At 41.6% G+C, this 25,597-nt stretch overlaps 1 protein-coding gene across 12 annotated transcripts in view; it reads right to left on the bottom strand.

Moving 5' to 3' along the window:
• The window catches only part of ATP8A2 (ATPase phospholipid transporting 8A2), a 641,066-nt gene that overhangs the window by 452,405 nt on the left and 163,064 nt on the right, over positions 1-25,597 (bottom strand). For all 12 annotated transcript variants that reach the window (XM_045459237.1, XM_045459162.1, XM_045459073.1 and 9 more), the window contains 7 exons: positions 24,439-24,550; positions 17,723-17,888; positions 12,333-12,460; positions 11,424-11,501; positions 8,410-8,498; positions 4,108-4,152; positions 2,128-2,203 (listed from right to left, as the gene is read on the bottom strand). In XM_045459237.1, coding sequence (XP_045315193.1) covers positions 2,128-2,203; positions 4,108-4,152; positions 8,410-8,498; positions 11,424-11,501; positions 12,333-12,460; positions 17,723-17,888; positions 24,439-24,550 — 694 coding nt within the window. The remainder of the gene's footprint in view (positions 1-2,127; positions 2,204-4,107; positions 4,153-8,409; positions 8,499-11,423; positions 11,502-12,332; positions 12,461-17,722; positions 17,889-24,438; positions 24,551-25,597) is intronic.

Here is a 25,597-nt window from a genome sequence, read left to right as displayed (position 1 = left end):
CTACACAAAGCTTAAAACATAGTCCTAAAGGACCCAGAAAATCAGAAATGATGACCCAGGAAAAACAAAAAATCTGTAGCATATGGAGGTATTCCCATGGGAGGAAAGCAAAGGTTTTCTTGGCCCAAATGCTTTAATTTTAGTCAACGGTCCCCAGACAATTTAGATAGGAATGTGGGATATCCATCGGCTAAAATCCTGAAACGCTTCTTCCCTCTCCTCAATCCTATTTTGGCAAAAGAACCAAGTGATCTAAGAGGCTCTGTACTTAAAATGTTTTAAAAATCCACGAAGTACATTAAATCTAATCCCGATTTTCTGAAAGAAAAATAGTGTAGCCTATGGTCCTCATTATTTATAGTCGAGCTACATGTTAAATGTCAGTGGGGTAATTAACACAGTAGCCAAGATGTAGAATACCCTAGAAGGCTTCAAGCACACCTTTAAAAAGTGGTGAACATAGGCAAGTAGGCTTTTGCTAAAATAATAAAAAATAAATTCTCCAGTCCATGGCCGTATCACACCCTCAGTGAACTCTGAGTGTCCAGATTATTAAAATATCCTTTAAAGTTTCTATGTGTTCGGGGCGCCTGGGTGGCTCAGTCAGTTGAGCGTCCGACTTCAGCTCAGGTCACGATCTCGCGGTCCGTGAGTTCGAGCCCCGCGTCGGGCTCTGTGCTGACAGCTCAGAGCCTGGAGCCTGCTTCGGATTCTGTGTCTCCCTCTCTGCCCCTTCCCTATTCACGCTCTGTCTCTCTCTCAAAAATAAACAAACGTTAAAAAAAAATTTTTTTTTTAATTCAAAAAAAAAGAGAACACATCGATGCCTGTGACTATGATACAGGGCACGGACTTCAGCAGCATCCGTTGTGTGGTCTGGGACCACTTCATCAGCACCACCGGGCACTGAGGCAGAAAGTCTGCATCCCAGCCGGTGGGTGTGGGTGCCTTACATGCACGCATTTGAGAATCGTGCCTAGGAAGATTTCAGTGTTACCAAATGGGCAAGTGTAGCAGAGAACAGGAAATTTCCTCACTGAGAATTTAGAGAAAGTTTGAAATAGATCTGCATCTTAACAAAATGTTGGAATGATAAACTTTTAATTTTGCTCAAGTTTACCTAACTTTACATTTTTTTCAGAAAAAATCGGATGGAATTCACACTGATTAAACGGGTTGCACAATGCCTTCATCCCTAAAGACTTTTCCAAGTTGGTATTTTTCAAAGTAGCTTTTCAAACGAATTTAGGCGACCCTGTAGTTAATCCCGGTTTGTTAGAACAGTAGAGATAATGTGATGTCAGAGTTAAGAATCAACCAGACTTAGGTTCTGAGTCTCATATCTACTTTTGTTTGCTGGTAACTCTTGGCCAAGTCAATATTTCCACGCAGCTTCCTATCACTTCTCCGGGGTGACTCCAGCGCTAAAGGAAATATGCGTCAAATGCCTGGCACGCGGTAGGATGCTATAAATGCAACATGTTCTTCTGCCCTCCTTTTCTTCCCTAAATTCTCCTGGTCCAAGCATAAAGCAAGTGTCCTTCAAAATGCATGACCTCTTTGGGGCGCCTGGGTGGCGCAGTCGGTTAAGCGTCCGACTTCAGCCGGGTCACGATCTCGCGGTCCGTGAGTTCGAGCCCCGCGTCGGGCTCTGGGCTGATGGCTCAGAGCCTGGAGCCTGTTTCCGATTCTGTGTCTCCCTCTCTCTCTGCCCCTCCCCCGTTCATGCTCTGTCTCTCTCTGTCCCCAAAATAAATAAACGTTGAAAAAAAAAATTCAAAATGCATGACTTCTTAGATGCACAACCGTGAAGAAATGGTACTGCAGAAATCTTAAAGAGCAGGAGAAATCCGAAATGCTGGCGAATTCCATATTGAGACTCGTCTTCATCTTGACGTGAGACTTTGGAGCTCCACCACATATTTAATTCAGCTTTGCGTTACCGGGCAGAGTGTTAACCACAGAGCATTTATTTCCGATCACTTCCCTGAATACTAACTCCAGAAAAGTAAAACCACATCTCCTCCCCAAGGTCCAAAATTATAAATTCCAAGGCAGCACACATACACGTAAATAAAAGTACACCATAAGCTATGGAACATTCTAGAAGCAAAACAGTGGCCTTACATGATGATCTTCAATGTTCTTCAAGAGCCTAGGATCATCAAAGTCACATGAGTCACTAGGGGGAGGAGATATCCGGCTGTGAGAGAGAACAGAAAATACTTATTCAGTTCAAAAATTTCTTTAAAATCTACCCACACCTAGTAAGAATTTGTCTTGAAGAAGAATCACACCTAAAAAGCCTATAGATTTATATAAAGCTTTGGAAGATTTGGAATAATGCATATTATTTCAGACCTCGAGGTAGAAAATCTTTAGCCTTACTATAAGCAGAGTATTTTATATGTTCATTATAAACAATGACATAGTTACAAGAAAAAACAGAAGCAGGGGTCAACACTTTGTCATTTTAGCTGTTCTCTCACGTCTACCAGGGACAATTTCTGAGTATTTACCTCAAAGCAGGTAAAATAGGAACAATTATTGTATTGTATCTAGGCATTCATTTATGGTCAGAACTCATACGTAGAAGAGAGAAGGAGGCAAATATTGTGAGAAAGGAAACGATAAAACTTGATACGATGGCGGTGTGCTGCTATCACACTGAAGAAAATGTGAAGGGTTAAATATATTCCTGTATCCCCACTTCCTCCTGAAACCCCTTCTTGGAAACAAAGACGACGGAAGAAGTGACCACAGCCGAGGTCAGCCTGAACTCTGGATGTGGGAGTTTAGCAGAGCAGAAACCAACAGCTTGCACGGTGAAGAGACTAGAATACCAACTGATGCCCCTAGCAGAATCTTGCGGAAGCTGAGCAAATGGCAGCCTGAGGTGCCTGTCCGATAAAGGGAAAGTGGGAAGCAGGAGGGGTTCCAGCTCCATCTGAGGAAGAGTCTGCCTCCAGGAACCTTCCCCCTCATCCCATGCAGCCAGATAACTGAACTTTTTGGAACTCAGAAAGCCATGGAAGGTTTATAGTTTGGAGAAGTCAAATCAAGAGTAGCCTTGGACCCAGCAACATGGGGCACACAAGCGGGTAGGGTAGGGAATTCTCCCAGGACAGGAGTCTTAAGTGCATCCTTCATGACCACCAACTCTCTGCCTCTCCTCAGCTCCTTTAACAGCCACAGCCAGATTTACAGCCTGGAGAGTTCTCCTCATGAGAAGATGACTGATCACATAGAAGACCAAGGCTGACATCCAAGGATCCTCTACTAAAACTGCAGATCCCGGCCGATCATCCCACAGGGAAACCAGTCAGTCATCAACTGCGTGGTCTCCCCTGCCCATGTAGCCCTCCCAATCAGCTTTGTTAGTATGTAAGTCTTAAAACATGAGCACACATGTCCTAAGGGAAATGCCAATCGAAACCACAATGAGATACCATTTCACACCCATTGAGATGGCTACTGTGTACATGAAAACAAAAACAGAAATTAACACGTGTTACGAGGACGTGGGGAAAATGTGTGTTGCTGCCGGAAATATAAATGGTGGAGCTGCTGTGGAAAACAGTTTGGTGGCTCCTCAAAAAAATCAAACGTAAAACTACCACACGACCCGCCAATCCCGCTTTCAGGTATATACCCATAAGAATTAAAAGCAGAGACCAGATACTTCTATACCAATGTGCACGGCAGCATTAAACACACCAGGCAAGAGTAGGAAAAAACCAAATGCCCATCAACAGATGAAGGGTTATACAAAATGTGGTATACACAGACAATGGAATATGACTCAGCCTTTCATGTCAATAGAATTCTGATACAGGCTACAATACGTATGACACAACTTTGAAGACGTTATGCTGGGAAGCACGAAGTATGGAAGGTATCAAGCGAAGGACTGGCTATTTCTTGTTAAATCCTTGTAGTTCCGCTATTACTTTTAAAAGCATATTCGTGTTTAATTTTAGTTTGGTTCTCTCTTGGAAAAAGAAATATGAAACTTTTATTAACAAAATATGTAAGCGAAAATGACAATAGAGAATCGTTCCAAAACCCTTCCCGCTAAGACATCAATAAGTGCTAGAATCCACTTACCAAAAATCATCTGAGGATGGTTCTCTTGTCAATTCCGGAAAATGACTGCCAGAGAAAGTGAAACAGAGTGTTCATAAAACTGATCAAGAGAGGCACTCACATAAAACATTCTCCAGGATAGATCATATATTAGGCACGAGACGAATCTTCACAAATTCAAGGAAACTTACGTCATATCAGGCATCATTTTCAACCATAATGGTAGGACCAGAACTCAATTACCAGAATGAAACTGAAAATTCAAAAATATGCGGAGATTACACAACACACTACTGAACAATGAATGGGTCAAAGAAGAAATCAAAAGAGAAATAAAAAAAAACAACACGGGTAGACAAAAGAAAACGGAAATACAACATAGTAAAGCTTATGGGATGTAGCAGAAGCAATTCTAAGAAGGAAGTTCACAGTGATAAATGCCTGCACGAAAAATCAAGAAAAATCCCAAATTACCTAGTTTTACACCTCAAAAAACTAGAAAAAGAACAAATGACACAACGTCCTTAGTATACTAACTTCCTTAGCATAAGGAAGAAAGTAGCAAAGATTAGAGCAGAAATTAACGAAATAGAGAAAAAAAAGAAGAAAAGATCAATGAAACTATGAGCTGGTTCTTAAAAAGATAAACAAAATTGGCAAACCTTTAGCTAGACTCAGCAGAAAAAAGCAGGACTCAAAATCAGTAATGAAAGAAGTGATACAATAGAAATATGAAGGCTCATAAGAGATACTATCAATAATTATAAGCCAAGAAATTGGACAACATATAAGAAATAGATAAATGGATAAACACCTAGAAACCTACAACATATCAAGACTGGATTATGATGAAATAGAAAATCTTAGATTGACTACTAGTAAGGAGATCAAGTCAGTAATCAATAACCTAACAATCAAAAGTCACATCCAGACAACTTCACTAGTGAATTCTCCCAAACATTCAAAGAAGAATACCAATATTTATCAACTCTTCCTAAAAACAGAAAAGGAGAGAACCTCCCAAACTGTTTTCACAAGGTCAGCATTACCCTGATACCCAAACCAGTTAAGGGCACCACAAGAAAATTAGAGGCCAGTACTCCTGGTGAACACAGATGCAAATAGCCTCAACAAAGTATTATCAAACTGAATATAATAATACGTTAAAAAAAATCATGCACCATGATCAGTTGGGATTTATTCCAGGATACAAGGATGGTTCAACATCTATATTCCATCAACGTGACACACAACATTAACAAAATGAAGGATAAATATCATATGATCATCTCACTACATGTAGAAAAAGTATTAGACAAAATTCAACATCCATTTATGACAAACATTCTCAACAAAATGGCTATAGAGGGAACATACCTCAACATAATAAAGGTCGCATGTGACAAGCCCACAGCTAACATAATAGTGAAAAGCCGAAAGCTTTTCCTCTAAAATCAGGAACCAAACAAAGATGGCCACTCTCGCCACTTTTATTCAACACGGCACTGGAGATCCCAGCCACAGGAATCAGGTCAGAAAAATAAAAGGTACCCAATTCAGAGAGAAGTAAAATTGTCACTAATTGCGGATGACATGAGACTATATATAGAAAACTGTAAGAGTCCACCAAGTAACTATTAAAACAAAGGAATTTAGCAAAGGTCGGTTGTATTTCCGTAGACTAACACTGAATCATAAGAGAAATTTAAAAATCTCAACCAAGGAGATGCAAAACCTGACACACTGAAAGCCATAAGACATGAAAGAATACAAAGACTCAAATAAATATTAAGATATTCCATGTCCATGGATGAGAAGAATTTACTGTCAACATGTCCGTACGAACCAAAGCAATCTACAGAGTCAATGTAATTCCCATTTAAATTCCAATAGCATTTTTCACAGAAACAGCAAATAATTATAATTTTACGGAAATACAAAAGACCTAAATTGCCAAAGCAATCTCGAAAAACAAGAACAAAGCCAGGGACGTGACACAGCCTGGTTTCAGACTATATTACAAAGCTACAGTACTCAAAACAGGATAGCACTGGCATAAAAACAGACACATATATCAATGGAACAGAAAGGAGAGCCCAGAAATGAACCCATGCAATATGGTCACTTAATTTCTGACAAAAGTGCCAAGAATACATAACAGAGAAAGGACAATCTCTTCAATAAATGGATAAATCTCTTCAACAAACTGGACAGCTATCTTACACCATACACAAAAACTCACTCAGAATGGACTACAGACTTGAACGTTAGACTTGAAACCATAAAACTCCTGCAAGTAAATACAGGTGTAAGCTCCTAGACATTGATCTTGGTGATGATTTTTTTGGATCTGACACCAAAAGCGAAGGCAGCAAAAAGCAAAAATAAACAAGTGGGACTACACCAAACTAGAAAGCTTCTGCACAGCAAAGGAAGCCATCAACAAAATGAAAAGGCCACCTACTGAATCGAAGAAAATGTTTGAACATCATATACGTGGTAAGGAGTTAATATCTAAAATATATAAAGAACTCATGCAACTCAATGGAAAAAAAATAATCTGATTAAAAATGAGCAGAAGGAGGGAGGCTGGGTGGCTCTGTCGGCTGAGTGTCCAACTTCGGCTCAGGTCATGATCTCAACAGTTTGTGAGTATCAAGCCCTGCGTCGGGCTCTGTGCTGACAGCTTGGAGCCTGGAGCCTGCTTCAGATTCTGTGTCTCCCTCTCTCTGCCCCTCACCCGCTCACGCTCTGTCTCTCTCTGTCTCTCAAAAGTAAATAAACATTAAAAAAAATTTTTTTAAATGAGCAGAAGGAGGGATGTCTGGGTGGCTCAATGGGTTAAGCATCTGACTTCAGTTCAGATCATGATCTCGAGCCCCATATCGGGCTCTCTGCTGTCCACGCAGAGCCCACTTTGGGTCCTCTATCTCCCTCTCTCTCTTCCCCTCCTCCACTCATGCTCACTTGCTCTCTCAAAAATAAACATGTTTTTACAATGGGCAGAAGATCTGAATTGACATTTTTCTAAAGAATACCAACAGATGGCCAACAGGTACATGAAGATGTGTTAACCATCACGTAAATGAAAATCAAAACCACAGTGAGCTATCATCTCCTACCTGTTAGAATGGTTACAAGAAATAAGACGTGTTGGCAAAGAGGTGGAGGAAAGGAAACTCTTGTGTGCTTCTGGTGGGACTGTAAATTGGTGTAACTGCTATGGAGAACCATATGGAAGTTCCTCAAAAGCTTAAAAATAAAACTACCATATGACCCAGCAATTCCAATTCTGGGTACTTATGAAAGATTCTGGGTATTAAGAAGAACAAAACACAAACTCAAAATGATATCTGCACCCCATGTTCACTGCAGCATTATTTACATAGTCAAGATATAGTCAAGACATCCTCACTGTCTATAAATGGATGAAAGGATAAAGAAAATATGGTACATATGTACAAGACAATATTACTCAGCCATAAAAAAGGAAATCTTGCTATTTGTGACAACATGGATGGACCCTGAAGGTATTGTTAAGTGAAACCAGCCAGCCAGAGAAAGACAAATCCCATATGATCTTAGTGAAATCAAAATAAACAAACAAACAAACAAAGCAAGCAAGCTCACAGATACAGAGAACAGGTTAGTGGTTGCCAGAAACAAGGGGTGGGGAGTGGTCAAAATGGGTGAAAGGTGTAAAAGATAAACATCCGCTTATAAAATAAGTCATGGGGATTTAACCTACAACATTGTGACTGTAGTTAATAATAAATACTATACTGCATATTTGAAAGTTGCTAAAAGAATAGACCTTCAAAGCTGCAGCGCAAGAAAAAATCAATTTTGTAACTATGTGTGGTGACAGATGTTAACTAAACTTACTGTGGGGACCATTTTGCAATATATACCAGCACTGAATCACTATGTAATACATCTGAAACTAACAAAGTTACATGCCAGCTATATACATCAATAAAAAAAAAAAAAAAAGGCATTCAGGTAAAAATAGGAGTAAGACATTTATAATTATTAGGTTATAAATTTAAAGAAGTTAAATTTATAGAATTAAAGTTTTAAAATTAAATTTATAACATTAAATCCAGGGATTTCTTACCAGGTAAATATTTGCAGAAATAAACTGTGTTAATGCTTCAAAGTTGGGACCCATTACATTTTAAACCCATTCAGTAGTAACTACATATCTAAATCTCTTACAAATATCCTTTCCAAATACGAAAAAGGTATTTGACTAAGCAACTAAAAATTAAGTGGTTTTGCTGGAAGAATGCCAATCAAATTTTAAGCGATAAACAAACTCACCCATAGGTTACCCCAGCAATACTGCACTTCTTGAAGTTCATGATATTGCATGTAAGAGTCCCAGTTTTATCAGAAAATAGGTATTTCACCTAAATCAAAGAATCGAAGAGATGTACATCAAAACTGGAGTCAGATATCAACACAAAGAAATACAGTCTTTCCTTCTCTATTTTTCAAAAATCTCCATTAATTTTAAAAGGTAAATTCCCTCAAAGTAAAAGACGTTTTATAATTATATTTATTATAATGTTACAACATATTTTATAATTACATGTTAAATATATAAATACGTTTAATGCATAGACCACTGGGGCACCTGGGTGGCTCAATAGGTTAAGTGTCCGACTTCAGCTCAGGTCATGATCTCGCTGTCTGTGAGTTCAAGCCCCACGTCGGGCTCTGTGCTGACGGCTCAGAGCCTGGAGCCTGCTTCGGATTCTGTGTCTCCCTCTCTCTCTGCCCCTCCCCTGCTCACTCTCTACCTCCCCCCAAAATAAATAATTTTTTAATTAAAAAACAAACAAAACAAGAAAACCTTGTCCACTAACCAAGCCTAGAATGCAGTTGTGTGGAAACGTGCAAAGGAGGGGCCTGGATAACAGTCCTGCTGCCACATCCATCTCTAAGCACAAGCACTAGGTCCTTCCACAAGGACACATCACTCTCCAGGACAGTCCCACGATCTCATACAGCACCCTGGTCTAAGCGTTCAATCTATCAAGACAACAAGCTCAGACTTGGGCAACCCTCAAGACATTTTTTCTCACTCCACTCCTAATTGGATTAAGAAAGCATATCCTGAAACAACACAGAACAAACATGAAGGTCCTCCATCATAGTAACAGTTAAGATTACACAAAGGCAGCATAGACATGCTATAGATTATAGAACCTTCTGAGATACACAGTTTTACAGATTTAACACACAAAGCTCCCAATATACAAAGGTGAAAAGAGAAATTTCTAGAGGTCACGATTAGCTGAATGGAAAAGAGAGGAACTCTAAATGCACATGTGCTGTGCGAGTTATGTTCTCTCCAGTGGATCATGTGATGGGGAAGAGGGAAAAGAGCTCAAGAGCATAGGAGGATGGCTGCCCAGTTCAGGCTCTGGACACAAACTAGTTAATGTGGACTCTGGAAAAGTCACCTCCTCCTTCTGGGTCCCGCTTTCCACATCTATGAAACAAAGAGTTTAGCCGGAAGATACAGAACATCTGGGAAATGAGGTCATGGGTTGGTGAAGGGAGAATAATTCACAGAACTGTCTCCTGTAAAAATTCCAGTTTCTCGGTGGTTTTCTAAAGAGGGGCCATGATTGCTACTGGATGTACTCCAGGGATCACAAGGGGGAAGCCATGCTTTACTGTTTTATGGAAGAGGGATTAATGTGTGAATATTTATTCTGTACTTTCTCTTAATGAAACGATAGAGGCAAATGCACTATGAATTATTTTTAAAGCAATCAAAGGGTCTTCAAGTAAAGGAAAATTAGTAATGTTCCTAAAGAAGTCAAATATTACATAGAAATAAAAATCAGTAAAGTATGGGTAATTAATGCTTCAACCGTAAGTTTTTTTTTAAAGTTGACTTATTTATTTTGAGAGAGACAGAAACAGTGTGAGTGGAGGAGGGGCAGAGAGAGCTGGAGAGAATCCCAAGAAGGCTCTGTGCTACCAACCCAGAGCCCAATGAGGGGCTTGAACTCACGAACCTGAGCCAAAACCAAGATTGGGATGCTCAACCGACTGAGCCATCCAGGTGTCCCTGTAAGTAAGTTTTTACATGCAGTAGGTCTAGGGGTATAAAAAATTCAGTAGAATCAGCCTTCCAATAAGCAGAGTTTCCTTCTGCCCCTCTTTTTTAAAAATTAAAATATTGTATCACAATGTTAAAAATGAAAGTTTTCTAATAAGGAATTATCAAGATTTGCTCTCATTCTGCCTGTTGAATTTTAACTTATCCTTAAGTTCCAAGTCAAAACTAGGTAGAGCTTGACCCCAAGCAAACTTTTCCCATATTCCCAATCAGGATGAATTATTATCCTGGGTACAACTTGAGCACTTGTAATCCATCAATTACTCGGATCCAACTTAACGGGTCCTGAGAACAACGGTAAACTGAGCACCGTGTTAAACTATGACCAAGGCAACCAAAGACTTCACATTGGGCACATCCACACCCTCGAATAGACTCGAAAGGTTCAGGACAGAAATAGATACCACGTCACTATCGTGTCTCTCATTTTACTGTTTTTACATTTGGAGAGACTGTCATGGAGACGTGGAAGAGAGATTAACTTTACCTGAAAAACTAAAAAAGCATTCAAAGAGGAGGCAAATTTAGTCTGACATATATATAGCACCCACCTTACAGGGCTGTTGGGAGGTTTAAATAAGATGTATAAAAGGAAATTACAACCTTTAATTCCAAGGTGTTCAAAAGAGGGCGTTCCTTACAGTAATTTCAACACAGGATGAAGATAAAACGCAAACACAACTCATTAAAGGCAACAGGGGTTTCAAAGGTGAGAGCAGAAAAGAAACTCGTTCCCCGGAATGCTCCAGAAACAAAATCTAAAACATGTGAGAAATGTAATAGATTTACGTCCCTTCAAATTAGTTCCCTCGTGTTTTGTAAGGTTACCCAATACCTGCATGTCTGAATCATGGTTTTCCCCATCATTTCCTCCTGATAAACAATTTTAATATCCAAACTAATGTTGCACTTTAGTTTTTGTGTTAATTTTTTTGCAGGTACCTTCTAGGTAATAAAATACACTGATGCCTCAGAAAAGCAGGTGAAAACCAACTAACATTTCTATTTAATAATATTGTACTTTCAATATTATATATATCTATATATAGATGTATGTAGATATAGATATAAATATGTATCTTCAGACATCAAAACCACATTCCCAGAGAACTATTTTTCCAAAATGTCTGATGGTTCTAGCACTGGCCTCCCCAGATGCTCGTGTCACCACTACCAAAGTTCCCAGAGAAGCTCTCACCTGCCCCAGCTCTTCATTAAGGTTTGAGGTCCTGGCCATCGCAGGGGTGTCATTTCCTAGATAATACATATCTGTGTCCTGAGAGAGAGAGAGGGGGGTGGGGAGGATGCTTCAGAAAATAAATACCATTAGTCCTTCACTCAGATCAACGCAAAAAAGTGGCTACAACTGATAGTATAAATGCTCATTTGGGTGGGGAAGTACAATGGCCATTAGTATAGGGAACACTGTGATAGAAGACAATATGCAATTTATACACAGAAGATTTGGTTGCAAGACGATCATTGCGTGACCTAGTCCAACCCATGCTTGTGATCAGCCAATACCTCATTCACTGGGTTGCCGGCAAGATCAAATAACAATGCACAGGAAGGCGCCCAGTCTACAAGCACTGGCTGAAGTTCACTGCTTAATGGCCATGGTAGCTCCCGAAAAATTCCACCTCCACTCTCGCAACAGAATCCAAGTGTATATGGTCACGGTGAATTTGATATACGGTGCACGCTAAAACAGACACACCTACGAGACCTTTCCTGTGGCACTAATTAGACTGTAAACGCAGGAACGCGTTTGCAGCCACCCGAAGACATGCGCCCACTGAGCACTCTGCCTCCATTATCTCACTTAATCCTCACAAGGACCCCCTGAATGGGCACCCACGTCCTCCCCTTTCACAGACCGGGAAGCGGAGGTCCCAGGCAACTAGTCCTTGCCACCACCGGCTCAGCGACAGCCTTGCCAGAGACCCCCTGCCAGTCGTCTGGCCAGTTTAAGTCCCAGACCCAATCCTAAATTAACCACGTTCTTCCTTTTCTGGGAGCTCGCCTGAGAGGCTCTGAGCCAACGGGAGAAAACACTGGTTGACCTTGCTCCAGTCACCCAACTTTGAAGCTCTGCTGTGATACTCACCCAGTTTATAAAAAGGGCTTGAGTGTATTTCACAACCTCAAGAGTCACCAACAGACTGATGGGAATCAGATTGTTGTACAAGATGATGAACGTCAACAGGTTATAGCCGAAATTATCCGAGGTCGTGTCTGTGGAAGAAAAGCAGAGCATCGGTGAGCTTTAGTTCATCTCCACTCGGTTTCCCTTTCCTTTATTCTTGTGGAACTTTTCTAAGAGACGTTCGTGGTTTATGTATCAATTGAGAGCTCCGAGTTAAAACACTGGGAGCACCTACTACGTGGCATACAGTGCATACCAAGACTGTTAACAGAATCCCTTCCACCAGAGAGCTGGCTTCTAACAGGAGGTTGTGGGGGAGGAGAGGAAGCAGGAACCAGCACGCCCCTCACTGTCCATGCAGCAGGCTACCTCTACTGAAGGAGGAGTTCGTTGGGCATTGCTGAAACCCGGACAGGAGGTTTTTCAATGGGAAGGCATAGTCGCTGAAGGCCATCCGGAGGAGGCTTTAGTCCAATTTTGGCAGAAAGAGACAAGCCAGCTAACTAAAAAGGATGTAGAAAAGAAAGTAGGCATTTCAAATGGCTGTAAGGAATATCTACGACCTCGCTAATAAGGTCAGAGTCTATTTGGAATCCTCCAAAGAGTGTGTAAGGTACAAAAAAAAAAAAAAAAAAAAAACAAGTGTCACTGGTGGCGGGCAAAGAGAGAGAGGTAGGAAGACTTGAGCCTATTTACTGAAGGTAAGAGAAGGAAATCTTAACAGAGGAGGACCCCTAAGGATGGAACGAGACCCCTAGAGGACAGAATCCAAGGCAGAAGTAGGGTCAGTGTGGCCAGGAAAAGGGACCAGGAGAGGGAAAAGAGGTCCGTATCAAAAGAGAAAAGTTCTTTTCCTAATGAGCATGACACTCCTTTTGAAGGAAAAAGTGGTATGATCTTAACTTGGCAAGGGGGGTGGGAGGATTGCAGCCGGCTGAAGGTTCGGATTTTAAAATGCCTCTTGAGGGGAAAGGGTGTTTCAAGAAAGCAAAGGCTGGGATTGGAGAGGAGTAGTTTGTAGAGACTTGAAGCCCCAGTTGAGTTTTTCCTCCCCAGGACATTAGTCCAATGGTGGTGGTTTGACTGAGCTGTAGAGTTCTAAAGGGTAGTTGTGACGGCAAGATAAAGGGCTGGTGAAGGATGACAGGGAGGGGGCACAAGCTGGTCAGTGGCTGTTGTGACCTTCGCCCCAACCCTTCACTTCTTCTCACCCACCAAGGCTTCTATTTTCCCTGCCAAATGCTTCTTTTCTTTCTAACATGTCACTTTGCTATCTTGTCCTTTTGAATCATATAGTTGCTAAACAGCATCTCGAAGTACCAATAGTCGACAAACGTCCCCGAGGTTTAATTTGCTCAGGAAGAGCTGCCGATGAGAATCGCGTATTAAGAAATTTCAAATGTCAGCTTTCAACACAGGCCAAAAATTGCTTCGGATCATCACAGACAGTGTAAGTAGAGTACATTCAGGAGAGACCCTATGCATAAAAGTTCATTGAGCCAAACAAGAGCAATCAAGTGGAGGTGAGCGAGGACAGAAGCTGATAGAAGATGAAGTCACAGCTCCAAGACCGACAATGCGAATGTCAAGTCCGACGGCTCTTGCCAGAGCTACGCCAACTTTTCCATAGGAAAACAAAGCAGAGAGCATTATGGGTGGGACAGAGAGACCATCCTCCCACCACAAATCATGGAGCTAGTACTGAAATTTGACATTAGGCTACTTACTTATTTTAATGTTTATTTATTTTTGAGAGTGGGGGAAGGGCAGAAAGAGAGGGAGACATAGGCTCCAACCAGTCAGCCCACAGCCCGATGGGAGGCTTGAACTCATAAACCACGAGATCATGACCTGAGCCAAAGTTGGACGCTTAACCGACTGAGCCACCCAGGCACCCCGACATTAGGCAATTTAAGTGCCAGTTCCCACAAATCCTGTATACCACGATAGTGGCCAATGCTGTTTATTTATCCAGATCATGATATTTTGAAACTATGTATGTACAGAAAGAATCAGTCTTCATATTTGAAGCTAGACATCTAATACAGTCCAAATCCAAATTTTCAGAACAAAACCAAGGGTTTTGATCCAACCTACAACTCGAGTCCTGGTCATACTTGTAAAAGTTGCAACAATAGTTCTCCTGAGCAGTTAAAAGTGTTTGATTTTTCTGCATGAGATAATTAGAAAAGGAAGAAAATGTTTTGACGGTTTAACCAAAATACATTTAAAGATAGGAATAACAAAAACTTCAAGAAAAGATTCAAAAGTTTTAAAATTCAAATTTAGTTCTCAAAATATTTTGTCATTAAATTGATTTGTCTTCTGGAATTGCTCTATAAGAAGCTTAGCGAATCTCTCAAAACAGGAAGCAATAGAACTGGACAAAATTATCAAAAACAAGTAGTTAAAGTGCTTGGAAATTAATCACAGTGCCTACAAAAAAAATTCAAAAGCATGCATTTAAAAATACCTACTTAATCTAAGTGGAAACTTCTGGCATTTAAGTCAGAGGCTATTTCCCTCTTCTTTCCCTTTGAGCCATGATGCTCAAATTCTGTTCGGGGTGGGTAGACGGGACTTGCGGCTCTCATGCCCCCGGCCCCAGCTCCATGAGAAATTCTATCCCAGGCTGAGGCAGGCCGCGACTCCAGAGGAAGGCAGGTTGTCAGGACAGGACTAGCCTGAGGAAGATGTCATTATTTGGAACACAGCATGAAAACAGCCATGCCGAGGGCACGCCAAAAAGAATAGGGATCCGAGGGGCTAACAATCAGGGAAGACGTACATCTCACGGTACTAGTAGGAGCAAACAAAACAGAAGGCCGGCTAGAAATCAAAAAGGGTTATCTGTGGAAATAAATGACCGAAGAAACCTTGGAAAGATCACACTCCACCCTGGTGGTCCAGAAAATCACATCCACGCACAAGGCTGCACTTGCTTAGGAGAGACTTACGAACTACCAGTCCCCGGCTGAATATGGTCAGACTTTAAATTCCCCAAACACTGAAGGTATTCCACAGCCACACACAGATCAAACAACAAAGGAGTTTTAGCACGACCTTACTATCTCAAGGCGTTTAAGCACAACCTCTGACCAATCACTGCATGACCCCTAAGCTATGCTGACCCTAGGAATCCAGGCTTAAAGATAAAACCAAGAAGAGTGAGTGCTAATGAGGATAGGGTTTCTTTCTGCAGTGATGAAAACATTCAAGTTAGGTAAGGGCTAAAGGCAGCACAAATAGGAATATACTAAAAACCTTGATATAGCTTAAACTATGCATTTCAACAGTTTTAAAAACATGGGACTAAAACTGAGCAGTAAGAGGCAGGAGAAAACACTTTACAGAATTTTTCCAGGCAAGTCATTAAACAGGTAAACAAAAAACAGCAACAAACCCCAGGAGGAAGAGGAAACCGTCCTGAATTGCTGCAACATATTATCTAAAGCACCCAGGTTTCAACAACCAACAGCAAAAGTATGAAACATACAAGGAAACAAGACAAAAAGAAATGCCTCTGAGGGGGACCCAAACGATGGACCAAAGACTTCGAAGCTATTATAAAGAACTAAAAGAAAAAGAGGTCAGAGTGGGAGAGAGCCAAAGCATAGGAGACTGTTAAAAACTGAGAACAAACTGAGGGTTGATGGGGGGTGGGAGGGAGGGGAGGGTGGGTGATGGGTATTGAGGGCGGCACCTTTTGGGATGAGCACTGGGTGTTGTATGGAAACCAATTAGACAATAAATTTCATATATTGAAAAAAATATATACAATGATTTTAATCTACTCAGATTCAATAACTGACTTTTTTTCATTTGAAAAAAATAAATAAAAAATTTTTTAAAAATTAAAAAAAAAAAAAGAACTAAAAGAAACTGTTTAAAGAATTAAAAGAAAGTACGAGGACAACGACTGATCAGAGAACACTGATAAAAAGATAGAAGAACCAAATGGAAATTCTGAAACAGAAGAGTATGATCGTTGAAATTAAAGAAATCCCCGTGAAGCTGACCAGACGTGAGGCAGCAGAGGAGAGTAACAGACAAACTTGAATGCAGATCAATAGAGATTACCCAATTTGAAGAACAGAAAGAAAACAGAATAAGAAAAACTAACAGAGCCTAATAAAGTCCCATCATGTGGACCAATACGTGCATAATGGAACTGCCAGAAAGAGAAGGAAGATGTGGCAGAAACAATATTTGAATAAATCGTAGCTAAAAAACTTCCCACGCTTGATGAAAAATATTAATGGGCACATCCAAAAAGCTCACCAAACTCCAAATGAAAGAAACTCAAAATTACTGAAAACCCAGGACAATTCTGAAAGCAGCAACAGGAAAATCACTCACATACAAGGGGAAACTTAGTAGGGTTAACAGCTGACTTATCAGTACAACAGAGGCCAGAAGGCAGTGAGATGGCATGTGCAAGGTACTGGTAGGAAAAGAACACCAACCAAGAACTCTACAAGGATCCTGTATCAGCAAAACTCTGCTTCAAACACAAAGGAGAAACTAATACATTCCAAGATGAAAACAGAATTTGTTGCTATCCAGTCTGCCTTACAAGAAATACCAATGGAAATTCTCCGGGACAAAAGGAAGGGACACCAGACAGGAATTAAATCCATATGAACAAAGGATATCAGTATAAGTAATTACACAGGTACTTCTCTTTATCCTTTCTTTTGGATTTAAAAAAACACGGCAAATTGCACCGTTGGACTTATATACAGATGTAATATAGGACAGCACAAAGGAATCAGAGGACCAAGCTATTATGAAGCAAAGAAATAACACAAGCTGGTAACTCAAATCTACAGGAAGAAATAAAGAGTACCAGAAATAGTAAATAAGTAGGTTAATGTAAAACAACTCTACGTTGTTTTTCTTTTTGCTTAATAGACACTAGATTATATAAAGCAACAACCATAACAATGTATTACTAGGTTGATAACAGAGACCTAATTTATATGATAATAGCACAAAGCAGGCAAAGAAATGAATCCATACGGGAGTAAAATTTCTGTATTTTACTGGAATTAAGTTAGTATTAATCTGAGGCAGATGCCCATGAACTGAGACGTTAATCCCTAAGAGCAACCACTAAGAAAGTAACTCAAAAAAATCATTAAAAATATAATCATTTGAATATAAAACAATCCCCAAATATGTCAATCTTCATTTCGTCACATGACTCCTAATCTTCCAAAAAGCCTGGCCTTATAGAGAGTAGCCAAAAGAATGAAGGATGGCATGGCCACCCACATAAACCGTACTTGAAAGGATTCTCCAAAACTGGTTTAATCTTACTTCAACAAGCACTCCATCCAGACACTTACCCATCTTCTTGATGTACCAGTTCTTTCCACCTTGAGACCCATTCCAGTACAGGGCCCCCACCGAGCTCACCAAGGCCATGACCAAGAGGATGCCAAACAACACCAGGATCTGCACATTGGTCACTTTCTCAACATTCGATCTTTTGAGAGGTGCTTTTGTGGAATTCTGTACAACAGCAGTGAAAATCAGTAAGAGTCACAGAACAGGTTTGAGGTTAAGGAGCGGGGAGAAAAGGAGGCAAGTTAACCAAATTCAACACATAAAAAGTAAAAGACTGTATTTTTTCCCAATAACCAATGGAATTAAGAAGTGCACCGCACTCCTGAATCAACAATGTTTGAAATAAAGAACACATTTCAACTCTTCATGCTTCAATCTGTACTTAATGATTACATTTTAGTACAAAATTGGCTACTTTTACAATCTGAGAAAACAAGTTCTAAATCATTTAAAGTCAGTTTAAAACAGGATGTTTTTAATGCAAGAGAAACTTAAAGATTCTATACCATAAGAATCTAGAGTGAATCTAGAGTCCAAAGTAACATAGCTCTACAATTAAAATACAAAGAACTATTTTTCAAGTATGTATTTTCCCCTCAAAATGGAGGGGAAAAAAGACCTACACAGACACACAGACATCGAAAATGCAAAATAGGTGTTGACATGATTAGGTGTCAAAATGAATGGACAAAGGGCTCATTTGGAAAACTGAACAAGGAACAAGCAGGTACATGAGGAAAACTCTAGTGGTCGTGAGAACTCTGAGTGCAGTCTTGAATTATAAACAAAAAGTAGACAGGAAAGTAAGACAAAAGTGGAAGAGAGCCTAACCATCAACAAACACGTACGGTCTAATTCCTGACTGCCAGTGGGGAAACCATCCCAGCTCAAACAGAGGCCAGTGTCGGCAAGTCAGTTTAGAAAGATTCGTTAAAGCCGGATTCAAGGACCGCTGCTTCTCAGGTAGAAAATTTGGGACTACATCCTCTTAGCACTGGAAAAGTCAGTAGAACTGTTCACACTGGACAGTTATGCACCTGAAGTCATTTTACTAAAAATTCTGATTCTAATTGCGCCGGGGAAAACAATGAATGGTTCCCCAATGATGTCCATGCCCTAATACCTTGACCCTGTAAATACATTGTTTTATGTGATAAAAGGGGCTCTGCATATAATTAAATTAAGGACATGATTTGGGGAGATTATCTTAGATTAGCCAAGTGGGTCCAACTTAATCACGTGGCCCTTAAAAACAGAAAATGAAGAGATCCTTTCCTGGCTACTGTCAGAGGGAGACACAAGACTAGTCCAAGGCGTACAATACTGCCGTCTTTGACAATGGAAAACAGGGGTCATGAACCAAGAAGTTCAGGACGCCTCTAGAAGGCTGGAAAGAGCGAGGAAAAGATTCTCCTCTAGAACCTCCTGGAGTGTTCTAGAAAGCAATGTTGTCCTGCAGGGGTCGTGACATGGGTGAGACCCATATCAGACTTCTGACCTAAAGAACTAGATAACATGACGACTTCGTGTTGTTTTAAGCTACTGAGTCCCTGTAATTTGTTACAGCAGAGCAGTGATAGGGAATGGATATAGTAACCCCGAAGATGGCAATAGTCCATTCCTGGAGGTGAGCCGCCCCTGGATTAAATCAGGAGCCAGGAACTGGATAGGGGCAGAAGGACACAGGCTGCAGTCTGCAAGTCTCCCGCCAGGAGTCATGAGCCTGGTCTCTCAGGTGCAAACACTGGTTTGTGAAAATCGGGTGATTTGAAAGCTTGAAGGGCACTCACTGGCCTTAAAAATGGCGCCTTGTTCAAAACTTAACTCGTGACTCTTCACTATTTTTCATTCATCTGATCATTAAAAAAACGTAGGATGAGAAGGTCTCCAAAAATAAAAACACGGATCAAGTCACAACATAAAAATCAAATCAAGATGGGGGCGCCTGGGTGGCGCAGTCGGTTAGGTGTCCGACTTCAGCCAGGTCACGATCTCGCGGTCCGTGAGTTCGAGCCCCGCGTCGGGCTCTGGGCTGATGGCTCAGAGCCTGGAGCCTGTTTCCGATTCTGTGTCTCCCTCTCTCTCTGCCCCTCCCCCGTTCATGCTCTGTCTCTCTCTGTCCCAAAAATAAATAAACGTTGAAAAAAAAAAAAATTTAAAAAAAAAATCCAATCAAGATGAAAACAGGGAGCAATCCATCCCTGTGTTCCCTCGAGAATACTGTTCCACAACATCACTGAAACTGTCACCAGACCCACAAATGCTACCCTCATGATCTGGTTTCCTGGAGGGGTGGGGAGGCGGGGAATCGTTTTACTGGCAATTTTGAAGTGTTTAAGTATTTAAACAGCCCAGCAGCATTTTCCTTTATATCCTCTTTTCTCCCTTTCACTTCAGTTCTCTGAATTATTTGTCCTTTACAGACTTTTTTTTTTTTTTTTTTTTAATGTTTATTTTATGGGGCACCTGGGTGGCTCACTCAGTTAAGCTTCCGACTTCAGCTCAGGTCACAATCTCACGCTTCGTGGGTTCGAGCCCCGCGTCGGGCTCTGTGCTGACAGCTCGGAGCCTGGAGCCTGCTTCGGATTCTGTGTCTCCCTCTCTCTCTGCCCCTCCCCTACTCATGCACGTGCTCGTTCTCTCTCTCAAAAAATAAGTAGTAAAAAAAAAAAATAATAATTTAAAATGTTAATTTTAAGAGAGAGAGAGAATGAATGGGGGAGGGACAGAGAGAGAGGGAGAGAGAGAATCCCAAGCAGGCTCCATGCTCCATGCAGGGCTGGATCCTATGACTGTGAGATCGTGACCTGAGCTGAAATCAAGTTGAAGACTTGACCAACTGAGCCACCCAGGCACCCCTGTCCTTTACAGACTTTAAAATTTCCTTGAGAATCTAAATGGAAGTCTATTAGTGAAGGTTGACCCATCAAAAATCAAATCCCATCTACAGGTTGATGGGGACAACATATCACCTCTGGTCTTATGGAAAGAGCAAGAGACCCATTCCAAGACTCCCTACCCCAATCTTTTAAAACTCATGATCTTATCTTTTCGTGTTTATTTTTGAGACACAGAGAGTGAGTCAGAGTGTGAGCGGGGGAGGGGCAGAAAGAGAGGGAGACACAGACTCCGAAGCAGGCTCCAGGCTCCGAGCTGTCAGCACAGAGCCCGATGTGGGGCTCGAACTCACAAGCAATGAAACCATGACCTGAACCAAAGTCGGACGCTTAACCGACTGAGCCACCCAGGAGCCCCAAGATCGTATCATTTTTAACCAACGTTCACTGGAGGCACAGAGAGAAAAAAAATTACAATACACATCATTTCTGTGACTTCATTAGTTTCTTGGCTTCTGATCTTTTCCAACTGTTGAGTCCTGGCCAGTGAACAGGGTTACGAAAAGCTATCTTGTGTCCAATATTAGAGCCCAAAGCTTCAATCACACGTAGTTCGTGCAGAGCCGAGCTCTGCCTACTCACTCCCATTCCCTGAACATCTCAACTTGCAGAGATGAGCCTGTAATGTTAATTCTGACTAGCATTGTAAATTCTTCTACAAAATTCTTAGGAAACGCTGCTACTTCTAAGCAATGGGAGTTCTGTAATAGAAACCAGTCAAAATGTCAGAGTCTGAAAAAGCTTCCAACTGACCTAAATTTCACACATTTTCTTCTCTCCTAACAGAGTAGCCAACAGAGCAACTAGTGAGAACATGCCCTCCGGAGCCATACTGCCTAGGTTCGAATCCCAACTCTCCCTCTTACCGGGTGGGTATGTCATTTCAGTAACTTACTTAGACACTCGGTCTCAGCGTCCTCATCTAGAAAGTGGGCACAACAATAGTATCTTCCTCATAGGGCCATTGTGAGGAATAAACAATTTAGTACATGCAAATTGCTTAGAACGATGAGTGAAGGCACTAAGTATTTGCTGTAATTAATGTGATAATACCCCTTTCCCATTAAATCAACCAACAGAAACTGTAATATTGAAAATATCTCCACATGTAACTACACCCAACTTGAAACAAGGGAACTCGGAAGAGTGGAAGACACTGCGGGAAGAGCTTCAAGAACGAACACACAAGTAGCAGACCCCTAAAGCAATTGTGCTTCCTCTCTGTGGTCAAGCAGCACACATACAGACAAAAACGTTAGTTCACAAGCAGAACGGTTTCCAGCTACAGGTGTTATATTATATTGCACTTAAAAGCTCCTTATTTTTAGTTGTTGTTCCACTCCTAAAGGCACGGTGCATCTAGCACAGATGTTTCTGGGGCTTTCCATCATTCTGCACTCAAACAGTCAACACGTAACAAGCCTTGCATGGGTTTATCACGTGTAGGCGCGATGAGAAGCACCCATCTCACGAGACGCAAACTTCATGAGGTAACTCTGTGCACACCTTGCTCAATAACAAGATGATGGGATCATTTTTAGGCATAACTTAATTATCTCTTACACCTTAGCTACAAAGCTACACTACCAATGTCACCCTGAAAAAAACAACCGGCATACAAGGAGTCTCAGAGAGGGGTGAAATTTGTAACATGCACAATCTAAACACCGGTCTTGGGGCCCCAAACTTGAGCTCTTTGTCTCCTCTGTCACGTCACCATCAAAACACAAGTGATCTGGGGCGCCTGGGTGGCTCAGTCGGTTAAGCGGCCAACTTCGGCTCAGGTCACGACCTCACTGTTTGTGAGTTCGAGCCCCGCGTCGGGCTCTGTGCCGACAGCTCGGAGCCTGCAGCCCGCTTCCGATTCGGTGTCTCCCTCTCTCTCTGCCCCTCCCCCACTCACTCTCTCTCTCAAAAATAGACATTAAAAAAATTTTAAACACCAAAACAAAACAGAAGTGAGCTGGTTAGTGGAGTGTTCTAATCAGCTCTGAACTGGCGAGGACCCAGCCGGGAGGACAGACCAGACGCCTCTCGGATTCACCGAAGGATCGTGAGCCATCCAAGAAGGGCCTCAGCATTCACTAACTATTTATTCTTCGGGCTGCCACGGACCCCCACCCTCTCGTACACACCCCCCTCCCCCGCAGCCATTCCACCACGCCATGCCATTCCATCCCAGGCCCGGAACTTCTCCGCAACCTCCTCCTCCACCGCTGGGAGCTTTCCTTACCCAGGTGAGGGCACTCCTTCCCTGAGGCCCCTCAAGCAGAGGGTGCTTACACGCCTCGGCCTCGGAAGCTGGTGGCACTTCTGACGCTTTATGCCTCTGATGCCACCTTAAAACGCTCCCCCGTGACACTCACGTCATTCGGCTACGCCGCCTTCTGCCCCTTTCCTCAGCGAGTCCACCAACCTCTCGGCCACGGCCCTCACGCTCCCAGGAGGGTGAGCATTTGGCTTAAGGCATCCATCTTGGCCCCAGGGCTGCCATCATGCCGTCTTCACGACCATAGCTCCGACCGCCAGATGTGTGGTCTCTCAGCCCCGTATTTCCCAGCCTCCCACAGTCCTACCGTCGGCCTCCCCCTCCCCCGGCTCACTCTCAGCTCTCTCCACCCAAGAAACCCCAGGACGAGCACTCCACACGGCCTGTCACGCAGTAGCTGCAGCAGCCTTCGAGCCTCACGAGCCTCTGAAGCCTCCTCGTATTCACCACCTCCCCACCCTCCACCTCCCGCCACCCTGACTCTGTTGCATTTCCCAGCTGGGGCGGACGTGGGCTCCAAAGCGTCATCTGTTCTAGTCAACAGCTAACTCTCTCCTCTTCCATCATCTGATTAAAAGAGCGGACCAACTCAAGAGCACCCCTGTCTCTAACCCTCCATCTAAAATGTGCTTTCAGCACGGAGTCCGCTAACGGCCCCAATCCTGGGGGGCCTGGCCCTTCTGTAGTCACCCACAGGACTTGACTGCGCTACCCGGCAATTCCCCATTACTCCTTAGTCCATGGGGCTCCCAGAGGGTGAGTTGGGCCTTTCACTATTGCATCCATATAGGCCAGCTCAAGACTTGGTGCACGGTGGTCACTAACTATTTTTGAACGAACAAGTACAGTCAAATACATGCTTCAGAAGCGAAACTAAAGAGCAGACAAGCCAAAAAGCCGATTCTCATGAACAGCAACCGTTAGCAAAGTAAGATGCCAAACGAAACCAAAGAAATGTGAGAAATGACACATCAGGACACTGATTTATACAGAATTTCAAAACCTGTCTGGCGAAACACATCATAATACAAATGCGGGCTGCTTCAAACCCACAAATAATAATTTAAAAATCACGATCAGGGAGAAAGAGCAAAATCATTTCAACTTAATTTTTTTTTTTTTTTTTTTTTGGTGTATGAGGAATAAACATTAACTCAAAAAGAACTGATTTTACATTGCCAAGGGTTCAATTAAAAGGACAATTTACTGTAAAATCCTAATTCACAGGGTGAGGAAGAGAAGCAGAGAAATAAGTTAGAATGAATCCCTGCTTAAGTCGAGAAGATAAAATAAGTTAGAACTGTTTGTCCCCCTCAGTCTGGAAAACAAAGACCATCGATATTTCAAGCAAGAGATAATACACATGCGATACAATCATAGAAATCCAGGAAAAACTACCCAAGGAATCAGGTACGTCCTTTCCAAATTTAGGTCACAAACTTGAGCTTCCCAAATGCAACACCTGCATTTGCACTCTCTACTCTAGAAAAACGGAAAGAAAAAATAAATTCTAAAACCAGCATTGTTTTTCAGCATAGAAATGTTTTACCTGCATGAGTTTGGTGTCGTGTCCAGTATAAACAACTATGCCAAAGACCCACTGAGTGTTTCTAAGCTGTGTACCTCTTAATAAGATCTGGTCGGGCCCAAGGGGAACAGGGCTAAAAATAAGAAACAACATTTATATTTAATGATAGTTTGACACACGAGCATGAGCTTTTCCCTTAAACATAAACCCACAATTAGTCTATTAATTTGATTGTTCCTTTTAGTCAAATTTGAATTATTTCACTGAGACACAGGGGCAATAAAGGTTACCAATGCCTTAATCTAAAAAAAAAAAAAAAAAAAAAAGTTTCATCCTATCCATTTATCACCATGAGGAAAAAAAAATATAGATTGTTTTTCCTACAAAAATGTTAGAGGGAATCGTGTTCTCTTACAACCCAGTTATGAAACTCCACACCCAATAAGGAAATTGCTAAAATAACCAGAAGCTTATTCATTTGGAAAACCCAGTTTATTTTAGAGACTATTACAACAAAAAAGAAGCAAAAGAGCTATAATATCAAATTTGTCAAGGATGACTTAATGGTTAAATAAGGGACTGGGTGATAATTTAGAAATTCAAAATGAAGATATGGAACACAGAATGGTTCTGCATGCTAAATGAAAACCAAGAAAGCAGTCACAGCTGTCATAGTTATTTTGGGTTGATTCCCATGATCAGATCCTTCCCTTTGGGTCTGTTCAAAATGCAAAGGTGGGAAGCATGGATAAGGAGCACGCAGATTAAAGATGGGCAGAAGGGAGACACTGCGCATCAACGTAAGGACAAAAATGACTCTCTAACAATCAAACAAATGTCAAGAGGACAAAGACAAAAGAATACAGACAACAGAGCGTGAATATTCAAAAAAAAAAGGGGGGAGGTAATTGCGTTTCCTTCCACTCAACTTCATAAACACAAATGCTACTTAGAAGAATGCTAGCCAAAAAAACCCAAAAGGACGTTTCTCTAATAAACAGGTTGGCTCTTATACCCCTCAATGCTTCTCTTCTGCTTTTCTGGACAATTTTATGCAGCCCCAACCACCTCTCCTCCCTGGTAGGTAATACACACAGAAAAAACAGTCCATGCTGTTAACCTCATTTCAGACCCTCAGGCTGTTTTTCTTGACAAAAACCAGTTCTTTCCTTAAATTTAA

The sequence above is a fragment of the Leopardus geoffroyi genome, chromosome A1, assembly GCF_018350155.1.
Source record: "Leopardus geoffroyi isolate Oge1 chromosome A1, O.geoffroyi_Oge1_pat1.0, whole genome shotgun sequence".
Lineage (NCBI taxonomy): Eukaryota > Metazoa > Chordata > Mammalia > Carnivora > Felidae > Leopardus > Leopardus geoffroyi.
The sequence above is the reverse complement of the archived record's forward strand: the minus strand, read 5'-3'. Positions and strand labels throughout refer to the sequence as shown.